This window comes from Cordyceps militaris, assembly GCF_000225605.1.
Source record: "Cordyceps militaris CM01 unplaced genomic scaffold CCM_S00006, whole genome shotgun sequence".
NCBI lineage: Eukaryota > Fungi > Ascomycota > Sordariomycetes > Hypocreales > Cordycipitaceae > Cordyceps > Cordyceps militaris.
In genome coordinates, this window is record NW_006271974.1 from 1,001,745 (window position 1) to 1,015,378 (window position 13,634).

The 13,634-nt window shown below is 54.3% G+C and overlaps 3 protein-coding genes across 3 annotated transcripts; 2 read left to right on the forward strand and 1 right to left on the reverse strand.

Annotated features, from left to right (window-relative positions):
• Positions 1 to 570: 570 nt before the first annotated feature.
• Positions 571 to 5,262, forward strand: CCM_07606 (uncharacterized protein; the record flags this gene model as incomplete). Its single annotated transcript, XM_006672747.1, has 1 exon — positions 571 to 5,262. One exon carries the CDS (start codon positions 571 to 573, stop codon positions 5,260 to 5,262), a length of 4,692 nt encoding a protein of 1,563 aa, XP_006672810.1.
• Positions 5,263 to 6,038: 776 nt separating this feature from the next.
• On the forward strand, positions 6,039 to 8,126 carry CCM_07607 (manganese ion homeostasis (Fr), putative; the record flags this gene model as incomplete). The annotated part of the gene is made up of 2 exons (XM_006672748.1): positions 6,039 to 6,311; positions 6,381 to 8,126. 2 exons carry the CDS (start codon positions 6,039 to 6,041, stop codon positions 8,124 to 8,126), a joined length of 2,019 nt encoding a protein of 672 aa, XP_006672811.1.
• A 3,136-nt stretch (positions 8,127 to 11,262) lies between these two features.
• CCM_07608 (uncharacterized protein) lies at positions 11,263 to 13,506 on the reverse strand (the record flags this gene model as incomplete). The annotated part of the gene is made up of 1 exon (XM_006672749.1): positions 11,263 to 13,506. One exon carries the CDS (start codon positions 13,504 to 13,506, stop codon positions 11,263 to 11,265), a length of 2,244 nt encoding a protein of 747 aa, XP_006672812.1.
• Positions 13,507 to 13,634: the final 128 nt, after the last annotated feature.

Sequence of the window (13,634 nt, forward strand, 5' to 3'; positions counted from 1 at the left end):
CTTTTTTGCTCTGTCGACCCTGGCCTAAATTGAACACCCCATCAGCTCAAGCTCACACCCAGCCCAGACTCCAGTGCTGGTGCCCGACCGCTTCTTCCATCTGTGTGCACCTTCTGCTGCGAGTCATTGACCAAATACCGTGTTGACTGGTGGTGTGTAAGTCACGGGTCAGCTGGTCCCGTCATCAGTCTGGCCGTCTGGATGTCGCAGTGATCGCTCGCAGCTAACTAAGCTTCGTCAGTGCTTTCAAGTTCCAGCTACCTGATCTCTCTGGCTAGAGCTTCCTTGCTTCGACTTCTCGATTATCATCCCGCCCTCGTTGCCTTTGCTATCGTATCGTGCCAGTCCAAGCTCTCCAGACCTGCCGAAGCTCCACCTCGTCCTTCCAGCCTCTCAGCGACCTGAGCGACATTGTGCTCAGGCTCGGACCGGGGGTGCATCAACTAACAGCTAACAGCCTGCCTGGCTGGAGCTTGTGCGGATACTCGTCCGCCCACATTGCTTGTACATAATTTTCCTGCATTGCATTATTTTCACGGGATCCTCTGAGTTTCGACCGACGCGACCGACATGTCGGCCCAAAACTGGGGCGATCTGCCCAAGCACAAGAGAGGCGGTCACCAGCGCCGCTCTAGCGAGCACGAACTCCCTCCAACCGATCACAGACAATCCTTAGACAGCCAGCCTCCGCGACGGACGAACCGTACATCCATACAAACCGCCTATACCGAAGCCCCTTCCGAATCAATCTTTGCGCCCGGTTCGCCTACGGCCTCTAGTGTTACTCCCCACGGCTTGGCTCCACGACCTCCGTCGTACCAGAACGCCGGCTTCGCAGAGTTTGCTCCGGATAGTGCTGATCGCAAGCCGCGTCGGATGCCGTACGACGACGACGAGTACTTCTTGCCAGACTGTCCGTCTCTACCAGACGTGCCTGGTATTCCTCGCGGCCCCCCATTGAGCTATCGAGAACCGTACATACCCCAGGCTCCGACCGCAATGCACGAGCCAACAACGCGCTATCAACCTCAGACAGGTACTTCGGATCAGTCATACTCGGCATACCGTGATATGCCTCCTGTAAATGTTCCCTCGCCAATGGCTGCTCCAACATCCGTTGGCGATGCTCGTCCTCGCGCAGATGACGTGTCTGGACAATCCCGAAGGACTTCCACAAGCGCAACGTCTGATCGACGCAAAAAGTTGGCCACCAATCGATCGCCGCTGCAAAATCTGGAGCTGACACTGGACAGCATGACCAAAGAAGAAAAACGAGCCCGCGTGGAAGCTGCAGAACAACGAGCTAGGCAGCGGGCAGTCAACGCCACCCAGGCTCTGACCGACCCGCCTCCCATGAGCGGCCCAGTCGCAGCTAATGATGCCGGTACCAGACGACCAGCACAGGAATCCATGTCCAGGCAGCATGTTGCTACATCTGCCGCTGGTCCTACGCCACGCCCTGCAACGCATCATGACTGGACACAGCTACTGCAGCCAAATACTCTGCCTCCAGCGTCAACTGGGCAGCAATTGATGGAAGATCGTGGGCAACCTCGGGACCAGCCTGCCCTAAATATTCCGCAACGCAACCTAAGTTTCAAGGATCGCACTGCCAGGTCCCCTATCGCTCCCCGTGATACTGAGATCACAGAGCCCATGAACCAAAGGGCATCACCTCTCGCAGCGCCGAATCCCGTGATTCGTACAGGAAGTACCCGAACCGGGCAAGAGCCTGCAGAAAGATTCCCTCAGCATCGTCGCATAGAATCCGAAGAAGTTCCCCGCAATTACTCTCCGTTGGTTCCTGTACCTGGCAATGCCCTTCCTCGTTCCGCTAGGAATAAGGAACTGCCTCCTATTCCATCTTCTGATAACCCTGGTAACAACCATATGAGGAATTTGCAACAGCAAGAACAACACCTGGCAACGAACGGCGCCATACAACAAGGCATTCAACGTCGGGTTACTGAGCCCACATATCACCGTCAACCTGGCACAGATGAGATATATCAGACAGCCCCGCCCCATCCGGAATTTGCTGCGACAATTCCACACAAGGGATCACAGCCAGAAGATGGCATTGCTCTTGCTAAGAGGCAACTTGAGAGAGGTGACAGCGATGATGGCAACACAAATGAGAACAGGCATCGCCTAGGAAATATACTCTACACCAACCCGGATACTCTGTGTCCCGGACAGGGCTTGTATGCACCACCAGAATGGTTGGACGAGTGGGAAAAGGCAGCGGTCGGAACATTATCTGGACCGCTGCTGGATGTTCATGCCGAAAACTCGTCACAAGACACCTACAAAGCGTGGTGGGAAGAACCAACGGGCCGTGGCGGTAACGTGCCAGCTCGCCTCAGAAAGGCAGAAGCTTTTGACGGGGAGTATGATGATACAAAGGAGCCGACACGATTCAAACCCCAGCTCTATCTGAAGTGTGGTCCTCTCTTGAGATACTGCGGCATCCGCAAGGAAGCAATTCCTTCTAGGTCCCAACGTGGCCACCCTGTATCGGAACGGGAAATGTGGCGTGGAAGCATCATGATTGTTACACAAGATTCTGGCTCTTCCTATGAAATAGCTCCAATGCTCCGCCTCTTTGTTCAGGACATCAGCGTGTTGCCACCAGCTCCACACCATGTTCAAGGAGAACTATCGCCGGAATACGTTGATCCTATAGCTGGTCATCCAAAACTCGGGCGTCGCGGAGAAACGCTCTACGTTCGCCCCGTCGAGCACTTGGAAGAAGCCAAAGACCTTTCGAACGACGAAACGGAAAATGGCCTCTTTGAGATGACTCGAAGCCCTCCAGATGTGCCAACCCCAGACGGTGCGCCTGATTTCCCGGGCTCCTTTACTAGCCGTAAAAGCCGAGCGGGTATTGATGGTGAAAAAGCGCAAAAGTACAAAGATGTGCGTGGTTTCCAACTCCATGCAGAGAGAGGCTACACTTTCTGGCGCTTCAATGTTGAGATTGAGCTTCGCGAAAAGCAGCAGCGCATTGCCTATCGCATCAATAGAGGGCCATGCATGGCTTTCTGGGTACCTGCAAGGAACCAGACGATGAATATGATGTTTCACAGCTGCAATGGCTTCAGCTTGAGTGTGAAGCCAGACGACTTGAGTGGACCAGATCCCATGTGGCGTGACGTCCTCAATACACACCAAGCGAAACCATTCCACGTAATGATTGGCGGTGGCGACCAAATTTACAACGACTGCGTCGCCGATGAATGCGAGCTATTCGGAGAGTGGCTTGATATAAGAAACCCCTTCGAGAAACACCATACACAGTTCACTCCGGACATGCAGAGCCAGCTAGAAGAGTTTTACCTTGAGCGTTATTGCATGTGGTTCTCACAGGGTCTCTTTGGGCTGGCTACCTCACAAATTCCCATGGTGAACATGTACGACGATCATGATGTCTTTGACGGATATGGCTCTTACCCAGACCACGATCTTAGATCGCCAGTATTTTCGGGCCTGGGTGCGGTCGCTTTCAAATACTACATGCTATTTCAGCATCAAAGTATCATCCCGGAAACGGAGACGTCCGAGCCCAGCTGGATCCTTGGGTTGAGCCCTGGTCCGTACATCCATGAGCTCAGCCATAGTGTCTATATCTCCATGGGAGGTAAGACGGCTTTGCTTGCTGTGGACACTCGTACTGAGCGAACGGAGCACAAAGTTCTTGACGAGAAAACATGGGAAAAGATCACCAGCAGGCTGTATCTCGAAGTTCGCAAAGGCCAGATTGAGCATCTTCTAGTAGTGCTTGGTGTGCCAATTGCATACCCAAGAATGGTTTGGCTTGAAAATATTTTAACGTCAAGACTTATGGATCCTGTCAAGGCCTTGGGGAGAGCGGGCCTCTTTGGGAAGATGCTCAACAACATTGATGGTGGTGTGGAGGTGTTGGACGACTTGAATGACCACTGGACCGCCAAGAATCACAAACAAGAGCGAACCGTTGTGGTGGAAGACTTACAAGACCTTGCCATGGACAAGTCAGTACGGGTTACGATTCTCAGTGGCGATGTGCATCTTGCGGCCGTGGGTCAATTCTACTCCAATCCAGAGCTTGGACTGGCAAAGCACAAGGATCCGCGATACATGCCGAATATCATTTCATCAGCAATCGTGAACACGCCACCCCCGGACATTCTTGCTGACGTTCTCAACAAGCGCAACAAAGTTCATCATTTTGATAAGAATACCGACGAAAGCATGATTCCGATGTTCCACCATGGGCCGGATGGCAAGCCTCGAAATAACAAGCATCTTTTGCCACACAGAAACTGGTGCTCCATCCGCCAGTGGTCTCCTGGCATGACGCCACCACCAACGCCGCCCGCATCTGACGACGAGCGCAGTCCAAGCCCCCCACGAGCGACAGGAAGTGGTGGGCTGCTTCGGCGGTTTTCACTCAGCAAGCGTTCGGGACCAAAGCAATTTGATGGGTCTCGCGAGTCTGTTCGTGGACCGCGTCCTCCAATCTCCGGTGGCTTATTCAGAGGCCTAACCAGAGGAAACTCTAACAAAGGTCCATCGTCACCTGCTAAACTTGCAAGGAGTATGTCTCTTGGTAGCACTGATCCACCCAAAACGGGACTTTTTGGCTTCATGCGCCGAGGCAGCCAGAGCAAAGTAGTAGAATATGAGGACGAGGAACACGCGACATCTCACTGGGGCGCACCAGAGCAAGGTCGATACCCAAGTCCCTACGGCCGGTCGCAAGATGAACCTCTTGGGCTCCGCGGTGGCGCTGTTACAAACGACGAATACTCGGATGGAGATGAGGCTTACTTCACTCCGCGTCCTCCTCAGCAAGCGAAAGCAGGGCTTATCCAATCACCAAGCGAGCCTCATGATGACCCAAGAATCAGACCATTCCATAGGACTCCTACTGGTCTTACAACTAAGCAGATGAAGAAAGCGCAAAACTTCACAGTCGATCTTGAGGGAGGGTTGGATATCTGCTTGAATGTCGAGGTAAACCCCAAAGACCCAACAGGAATCACAGTACCATACAGAATCCTGGTGCCGCGACTGAATTACGAATATGTAGCGGAAGAGGACTCGCTGGTAGAGGCCCAGACTCAACCACAGCCCACTGGATTCAAGAGACTTTTGAGCTTCCGCAAGAAACAAGACCCTCCGGTTCCCAGATACGAGGAACATGACCCCGTGGGCGAACCGGGTCAAGATGATGAAGACAATTCAACTGAAGCAGGAACGGTCAGGCGCCGATACTGAGTCGGCTGACTGAGTGTTACTTGGAGCATGGCGTTCTGGTCTATACGTGGGTGTTATTCAAAGTATCCACATTGGAAAAACAAACAGATTTTGGTCAATTACTACCTACGGAGCATTCATAGTGCAAGACATTGTACAATTATATTTACTTGTATTATTGAAAATATTTCAATTCGTGCGTAGTTTGCGCCACCCCTGATCTACCTGATCTAGGCCGATGGCTGATAACTTAACTGTACGCGTGGCGCTTTGGCTACGAAGCAGACACGTCGGCTACGATATAAACTTGTGATTTCTTGTTTGAAAGACGGTGTAAATTCTGGAATTTTGGATTCAATAATTTGTGACTTGATGAATCAAGCATCAAAGATAAAGTGACACCCAATTTTTGTAGATGACCAGTGGTCACTCATTAGGAGTGGCGTATTTTAGAATTTTAGAGGGCGGGCATCTAACTAATAAGGTGGGGACAGTGATCGAAGTTCCACGTCGCGCCAAAGACATGCCCGCCAGCTCTCCTTTCTCTCTGAATAACTTGTAGTTGCGACTAAGCCGAGACCATTTTTTTCTGTTGGGTTCGCGAGCAGGGAGAACATTCATATCGACCAGGGTCACTCTTTTATTCCTATACGCCGCTCATGGCCTAACGTGCCACCTCTCCGGAAGCCGCGCCAACCCCCCTTTGCGGACGAGCCGACAGGCCGCAGTTTCGAATCCCAGACAGCAGCGACTCGATACCAAGGCCTGCCTGGCAGGCAGCTGATACGTCCTGCGCTATGGCGAGAGGATTTGATCTTGACAGCGCCTCCGATGCGGCAAAATTACAAGCGCGGAGGGCGTTGTCCTGGCTGCAAGGGCCTGGATTGAGGGCTGCGACAGCCGTGACTCTGACGGTTGCGCACCATGCACGGAGAAACCTGGTCGCCAGGAGAATCTTCAGCTTGCCACATGCGCTCGTTGCCATTTGGATAGTCATTCTATTATGGGGCGAGCGGTGGGTATTTGACAGCAAGGTCGAGAGCTGTAGTTGGGATCATTGGGAATCATGGGTACGTTGCTGCTCGCTTGACAAAAGGCACGGTTTGGATTGGGAAACTGACACTAGAAATGAATGCTAGCCCAAGGGGACACATCCGCATCGCCTGGTTCTCATTGCAGACCCCCAAATCACCGATCCGCACTCATACCCCGGCCGTCCATGGCCACTCTCGTCTTTGACCGTAACCATTACCGACAACTATCTTCGACGAGGCTACAAGGCGCTCCAGAGCCACCTACACCCCGACAGCGTATTCTTCCTGGGAGACTTGTTCGACGGCGGCCGTGAATGGAAAACGCGACAGGAAGGGTTCGTCGATCCAAAATGGGGCGAGGAGCGATCGGGCGAAGAGAAGCAATGGGTAAACACATGGCACCGCAAGTATGGCGAGGACTTTTGGGTGCGAGAATACCAGCGCTTCGCCGAAATCTTCTTTGACAACTTTAACCTGGGAGGCACCGTACCGGGTCCGTACCAGAGAGGACGCCGGCTGGTTGCCAGCTTGCCTGGAAATCACGATATCGGGTTTGGCGCGCAGGTGCAGGTTCCGGTGCGCAACCGCTTCAGCGCCTACTTTGGCGACGTCAACCGCGTAGACATTGTGGGAAATCACAGCATTGTCTCGGTTGATACGGTGTCGCTCAGCGCCGACACATCGAAGTTTAGGTACTCGCACGATCTGGAGCCCCTTTACGGACCTGTCAATGAGTTCCTGGAACATGTACAGTCTACCAAGCGCAAACTCGCTATGGAGGAACTCAAGGTGTGGCATGACATTGACCGTGACTTGCGCTCTAAGCATCAAGTCGTGGACCTGGAAACATCGGACACAACCCCGTCTCCCAGAGACCCCGGTGCTGGCCACGCCGATTTCCCGACAATTCTGCTTACACATGTACCGCTATATCGAGGTCCCGGAACACCTTGCGGACCTATGCGCGAGCATTGGCCGCCAACGAAGCGACCCAAGGGCCAAACAGAACCAGTCAACCCGGACGAGCGCAACGCCATTTCCGTCACTGCTGGCTACCAATACCAGAACGTGCTCAGCGAAGAAGACTCTGTCAAATTAATCAAGAGCATCGGCAATGTCGTGCATGTGTTTTCTGGCGACGACCACGACTACTGCGAGCTCGTTCATTCCGAATCAAAGGGCGGCGTGAGGGAAATCACCGTCAAGAGCATGAGCATGGCCATGGGAGTGAGCAATCCAGGGTTCCTCATGCTCAGCATGTATAACCCTGTCGATGCCGACGGCAGGCCCATGCCTGGAGCTCCAAAATCCACGCTCCAGACGCACTTGTGCCTGCTCCCGAATCAGCTCCACACGTACATGCGATATGTCCTCTTTGGCTTCCTGTCGCTCATTGTGCTTGCCGTCCGCGCGTTTCTCGTGCCAGCGCTCAACTTGACACCCTTTGCGCTGGAACCCGACCCGGGCAGCCCCTCGCTTCTGCCCGTGTTTAAAGACAAGGCGGAACCGCCCGAGTCGCGGATGCACGGTGGCTCCAACGGCACATCGTCCACAAGCAGTCGCAGCGCCTCCAACGGCTCGTCGGTGCGCTGGCCGGCCAAGAAGAGCGCCGGCAGGAGTGCTGGCTCCCGCGGCGGTGCCGGCCGCTGGGGCTGGGGCGACGACTACAGCGCCCACGGGCGCGGCCCGCGCATCAAGCTTGACACAGACTTTTACGACGACGGCAAGCAGTGGAAGGCGGGCCGCGGTAAGCAGGTGTTCCAGATGATTACGAGAGAGTTTTGGACAACGGCTTGGCGCCTGACGTGGATGACGGTCCTGATATGGGTGCAATTTACAAGGCGAGGGTAAGGGCTTGTAACTAAACGCACTCATAACCAGGAAGGCCGGTTTTGCCTAGATGACAAGGTTGTATTATTGACTTGGACAGGACTTGTTTTTTTTTGTGTGGTTTCCGTGTAGAAATATCACAAAGCGTGTATTCTACTTGCATTGTACAGTCGAGGCTGACATTGATTTGGTTTTGGGAGTACTGGATTTTCAAATAAGCATTGGGGTAACTAAAACAGGGAAAAGGGTTGAAAGAAGAGTACGAGGCGAGTTGCAACAACACCAAGCATATAAAACACGAGCTCAAAATTGGTTACACTTGGAAGGGAGCCTGGTCTCTTTGTCCCCCCTTGCGCATTTACCCAACGTCCATCACATGGGCTCAACGAAGGCCTTTTCCTTTTTCTTTCCATGTATTTATATTTGTAGCCTACAATGGTATGATTATCGCTCACAGCCCCCGTCCTGCGCCGTGCATGCACAGATCCCACTCACACGTTTGCCTACTGCTGCGTTGGCGCAGAAGCCATTTTCTTTTTTGTCGCGCACCCTATTTTTGGAGTCGACGTATGTACAGTACGGGGCCCAAGTTGCGCTCGCAACAAAGGAAGATGCCGAACTTCGGACGGCGCCTCGGCCCGCAAAGCGAGTTCGGAGAAATTACGATTGCTATCATCGAGTTACCCTTTTTCTTTGTCCCGCGGCACTGCTCTTCCGCCTGGTAGCACACCCCTCTGCCGTCGGTCAACGCCTGCGTAGGTTTATCGCCGATGCGATTTGATGCGTCAACTCATTGAATGGCCCCCGATGTGGTGATGAGAGGATTCTAGCAAAAAAGTTTGAGTTCCAGTCTGTAGGTTGGCCGAAACGCAGGCTTCATTCGCTCCCTCCCCTACAGTGCGATGTGAAAGAAAGAATGGACCAGAGCTAGGGGTTATTGTTGTCATATTACATACAAGTTCCTGACAGAACCTCCGCCACACGGGACAAAAATAAAATCCGTCACCTGCAGGATTCGAACCTACGCACGCGAACGTAATGCCTTACTGGGAGGCTGTTAGTGGTGATGGACTGTCGGAAGAACGGGTGAGTACATACGCAGGGCACCGCCTTAACCACTCGGCCAAAGTGACTTGGTTATGGACCTTGGGATGAGCTTGTCTATGTTATGACTGGAGAGCTTTTCAAGATGGCACAAGTTGGGACCAGACCCTCAACATAGGGATAGCTCGTTATTTCTGTAGTACAGGAACGTATGACTAGTCTCGTTGCATTAGCACAGTCCATGAGTCTATGATGTTTTGGTCTTCCTTGCTTGGTGTCGAGGAAAGGATTAGCGACGGCTTAGACGCCATTTGCGTTTTCCGTTTGACTTATTCCAAGCTCGACAGCATCTCTAACTACGGAATGTTTTCTCGGCAACCGCATCCGCTGTGGATACTGTGTACATACATAGACAGAGCAAAACGGCCTTGCATCACCAACTGCGGGATTCTGCAACGGGAATAGCTGCGACTGGCACGGCCAAGGTACGGCTTGGCAGGCCACATGTGTACAGTAGTGAGGACGCCAACGTCATGGGAATTATACTACCTTTATGCATATGTACTCAACGTTCACCAGCCCCCAAAATAGGCCTCTCCTCCTTGGTCATTCCCCCCGCCAAACCTGAGACGGAGGGTTGAGCGCAACCATCGGGCGCTCCGTCCTGTCATCGCGGCCCACCAACACACAGAGCTTTATTTTTTTTTCTTCCCGGTTGTGAGGGAGGTGATGTGAGGTGATCCCGTCCGTGAGCAGTGAGATGACGCGCGCCGCCCATTAAACAAGCTTTTTTGCACGAGTGAAACGCTCGTCGTTTTCCTTTGTCCGGATGATCCACAGAGCGCTTGAAGTAGATGACAGATGACACTCCCGCTCTTTTCCGTCCAAATTTCTTTTTTTGGCTCGTGATTTGTGCGTCGTGCATCTCCTTCTCAACGGCGTGGCAATTCCAGAGATTCTGTAAAAGAGTATTTCCATTGTCATAGCAGATGATGGGGAGCGGGAAAAAAATAAAGTGCCCGCAGTTGGGTTGCGGCTCAGCCTCTGATGGCGAGGCTGACAGCTGCAGGACAAGGACAAAAATAGAAAAAAAAAAAAGCATGTTCTACCCTTGCAGGGCTGAGGTGTATTTCGACAATGCGCTCCGCGTGTGTTCTATTTTCTTCTTCCTCTTTTGAACACACCCTCTTCGGGGGGCGGCAACGCACCTTCACCGTCCACCCGGCGGTCGCCTCCCTAGTCCGATGCGGTCGTCGCGCGCTCTCCTTGCCGCCGACGGGCTCGTGGCCGGCACAGGCCGCGATGATGCTCCTCCTCCTCCTTCTCGGTTGCTGGCTGTGCTGCCAGCGTCAAGTGCGGCAGCGGCCTGCTGCGCACGCGCCTCCGCACGCGCCTCGGCGGCCTGAGCCTCGGCCTCGGCCCTGGCCTGCTGCGCGGCGCGTAGGGCCTCGCTGGCCCGGCGATCCTCGTACGCGGCGACATCCTCGGCTGTGATGGAGAGCGTGGTTGGCGGTCGGCGAAGCATCGTTTCTTTGAATCTGGGGAGCGGGGCGGCTTCACTGGTTGAGGGACCCCCCTTCTTCGCCTTTTGTCCTGGTAGGGAATAATCTGTGTTGATGGTTTCTGTTTGTATCTCCCCAAAAAGATGCGTGTGCAATTCAAACAAGGACTGGGTGTTTTGGAAGGGGCCAGGTCTAGATGGGTTCGTGCTTGTTGTTGATGTGATGGTGGTGGGGAGACAACGGCGGCTGGTCCGTGTTTATTATTAGATGTACATATGTGGTGGAGTTGGGCCGAAGCATCCACCATTACATGCACAGTTGGCATAGGATCGATTGATATTAGGCAAAAATGCAAGAAAAACGCTTCGATAAATTGAATTGAATAGAATAGGAAACTATACCGGCGCCTCTATATTTGTATATACCATGACGTGTGAGAAAAATAAAGAAATATGTGTTGTCGTAAAGAATGAATGCATTTCGCTCGCTGGTCGGTTTCAATAACATGCGAAAATGTCCCATAAATAAAATAGTGTGTACAAGTGGTGTAAATAGTTCCCAAGAAAAGGGCGTCGGGGTATCAATGTCGAATCAAGAAAAAGGCGTCTCCATCATTCGTCTTCTTCATCCATGTCGTTGGAGAGTGTTGGGTTCCAAGCCAGGAACTGGCCCAGATCGTCCGTCAGGTTGCAGCTCATCCGCGGGCCGCCGCTCGCACCCCGTTTCGTAAACGGTTCCTCCTCCACAGGGAGCCCGTAAATGTCCAGCCCCAGCACCATCTCGCTCAGCACCGGAATGGGATCCGAGGCATGCATGTCGTGGCCTGGCGCGGCGCAGACGTTGCGCTCCGCCTGGTGGTCAAATGACCAGCGTTGCATCTTGGTAAACGGAGACCGGTCTGGGCTGGCCGGCATGGGAAGGTCAACGTCGGAGATGGTGGACGCGCTGGACGTGCTGGATGCACTGCTGCGCGACGACGCCGTGCTGCCCGAGGAGCGGCTGGCGTCGCGGGCGGCGCGACCAGCCTTGATTAGCTCGCCATGCGACTCGAAGCCAAACTCGTCGAACCACTCGCCCAGCTCGTCGGCCATGGCGTTGGCCTCGTCGAGCGCCATACCCGAGTCCAGGTCCTCGGCATCGCACAGGATGGACGAGTGGAAGGCAGGCCAGTCCACCTGCAGGTCGGCGTAGTCGTGCTCGCCGCTGCCGCTGTGCTCTTCCGCCTCCGCATGGCGGCTCTTGTGCTGGAACTCAATGTGGCCGTGGCGGAATAGAGGGCTCGTCTTTGAGTAGGCGGTGCCGACGAGGTACAGGGAGTCGTGCGACGACGACGATGAGGATGGCCCAGCCCTGGGCTTGGCGACGGGACGTTTCGACTTGGTCGAGATTCTGACCAAGCTGTTCTTGCGCCGGCGACGCTCGCCCTCGGCGGAAGCGACGAGCATTTCGGGAATGGGGGCGAGCTGGGACGTGCGCGCGCGGGCCCCAAAGCGGGCAGGGTTCTTGGGTGGAGGGGGGGGTGGCGGAGAGCCGTCCTCGACGAGCGGGCGCGCCTCAGCTGCATTGTCCGCTGAGGGGGGGCCAAGTGGCTGTGGCTGTGTCAGATCGGGGTCCCTGGCCAAATGGCACTTGGTTTCCAATGCTTGGCTCACATCTTCGTCATCCGTCTCCTCGTCGTCGACGAGTTCTGTAGAGACGGCGTCCGTGCCCATCCAGGCCATGACCGAGTTGGGAAGCATCTCTCGGTGGTACATTTGCGAGGCCGTCAGATGGCGTCCCTCTGCAGCGCACAGCGCAAATTGGGAGTCTGTGGATTGACGCTTCGTCTGGAGAACCGACTGTCTTTTGGCGGCGGTGATGGAGCTGTTTCGCTGGTGGGCGGGTTGCTCGTCGATGTAGTCCGAGTAGGTTGATGACAGGCTGCTGGTAGCCGACACTCGTTTGGCTGAACGGCTGGCAAGCATGTCGCTCACACTCTGTGAGAGAGTAAGGCGCAACTTGCGCGGGAGTAAAACATTGCGCTTGCCCATCTTCTTGGTTGTAGATGGGCGTGAGGTGTGGCCTTTGGTGGAAGTGCTGTGTGATGACTGGAGAGAGTTTCTTCTGATGGATCTGCTGCTGGTGATGGACATGTCGCTGGTGATGGAATTTCTTGGCACATGGGCAGTGAGTCCTTGACGTTGTTGTCGCACCGACTGGTCACGACGCACACCACTTAGACCTGACCTGGCTTGTGCGACGTAGGTGTTGTAGGCAGCATCGGCCAGTGCCACACTGACATCTGCGAAAGCTCGGTCTGACTGGAGAATCAGGCCCTGGATGGTTTCGTCGGCGGCGTGATGCACGAGTACGTCATGTGTGAATAACTCGTGCTCCTCATCCGACTCGTCCTCAAAGAGTCCACGAGGGGGTCGCGGCGGCCGCTGGGGAATGGCGGGGGATTGTGACCGGGAAAGGTCCATGGAGCTGCTGGAGCCATAGACCGAGGTGCGTTTCGTAGAGAGGGAGGAGATGCTGTTGGTAGCCTTGTGGCCTCGCCTTGAGATTGTGTTGGTGCGACGCAGCTCGAGCGGGTTGGATGAGGCCAAGGCAGTCTTTTGGTAGTCTGCAAACTGGAAGAAGAGGGACTGTTTGGGAGTGTGGTTTTTTTCTTTAGAGGTGCTCCATGATTTGGAGCGGCTGTGCAGTGATGGTGAAGGTGTTGGTGAGGGCGAAGGTGCTACCTCGGAGGCGAGGGTATATCTGGTGCCTTCGGTGGTGAACTCGACGGGCGGTGCGTTGCTGCTTGGGTCGCTGGAGCGAGTGCGCCGGTGAGAGAGGCGGCCCCAAGCGAGACTGAGCGACGAGGTATCCATTTCGAATTCTTGCAATATGACTGTGGCGTGGTAGAATCAGTGGTCATGGACCATGTCTACTTGGGAGTTGTATAGAAGCGCAGTTCTGGCGCGCTCTGTTTGCCAACCGTGGTTCTGGTCGCGATAGT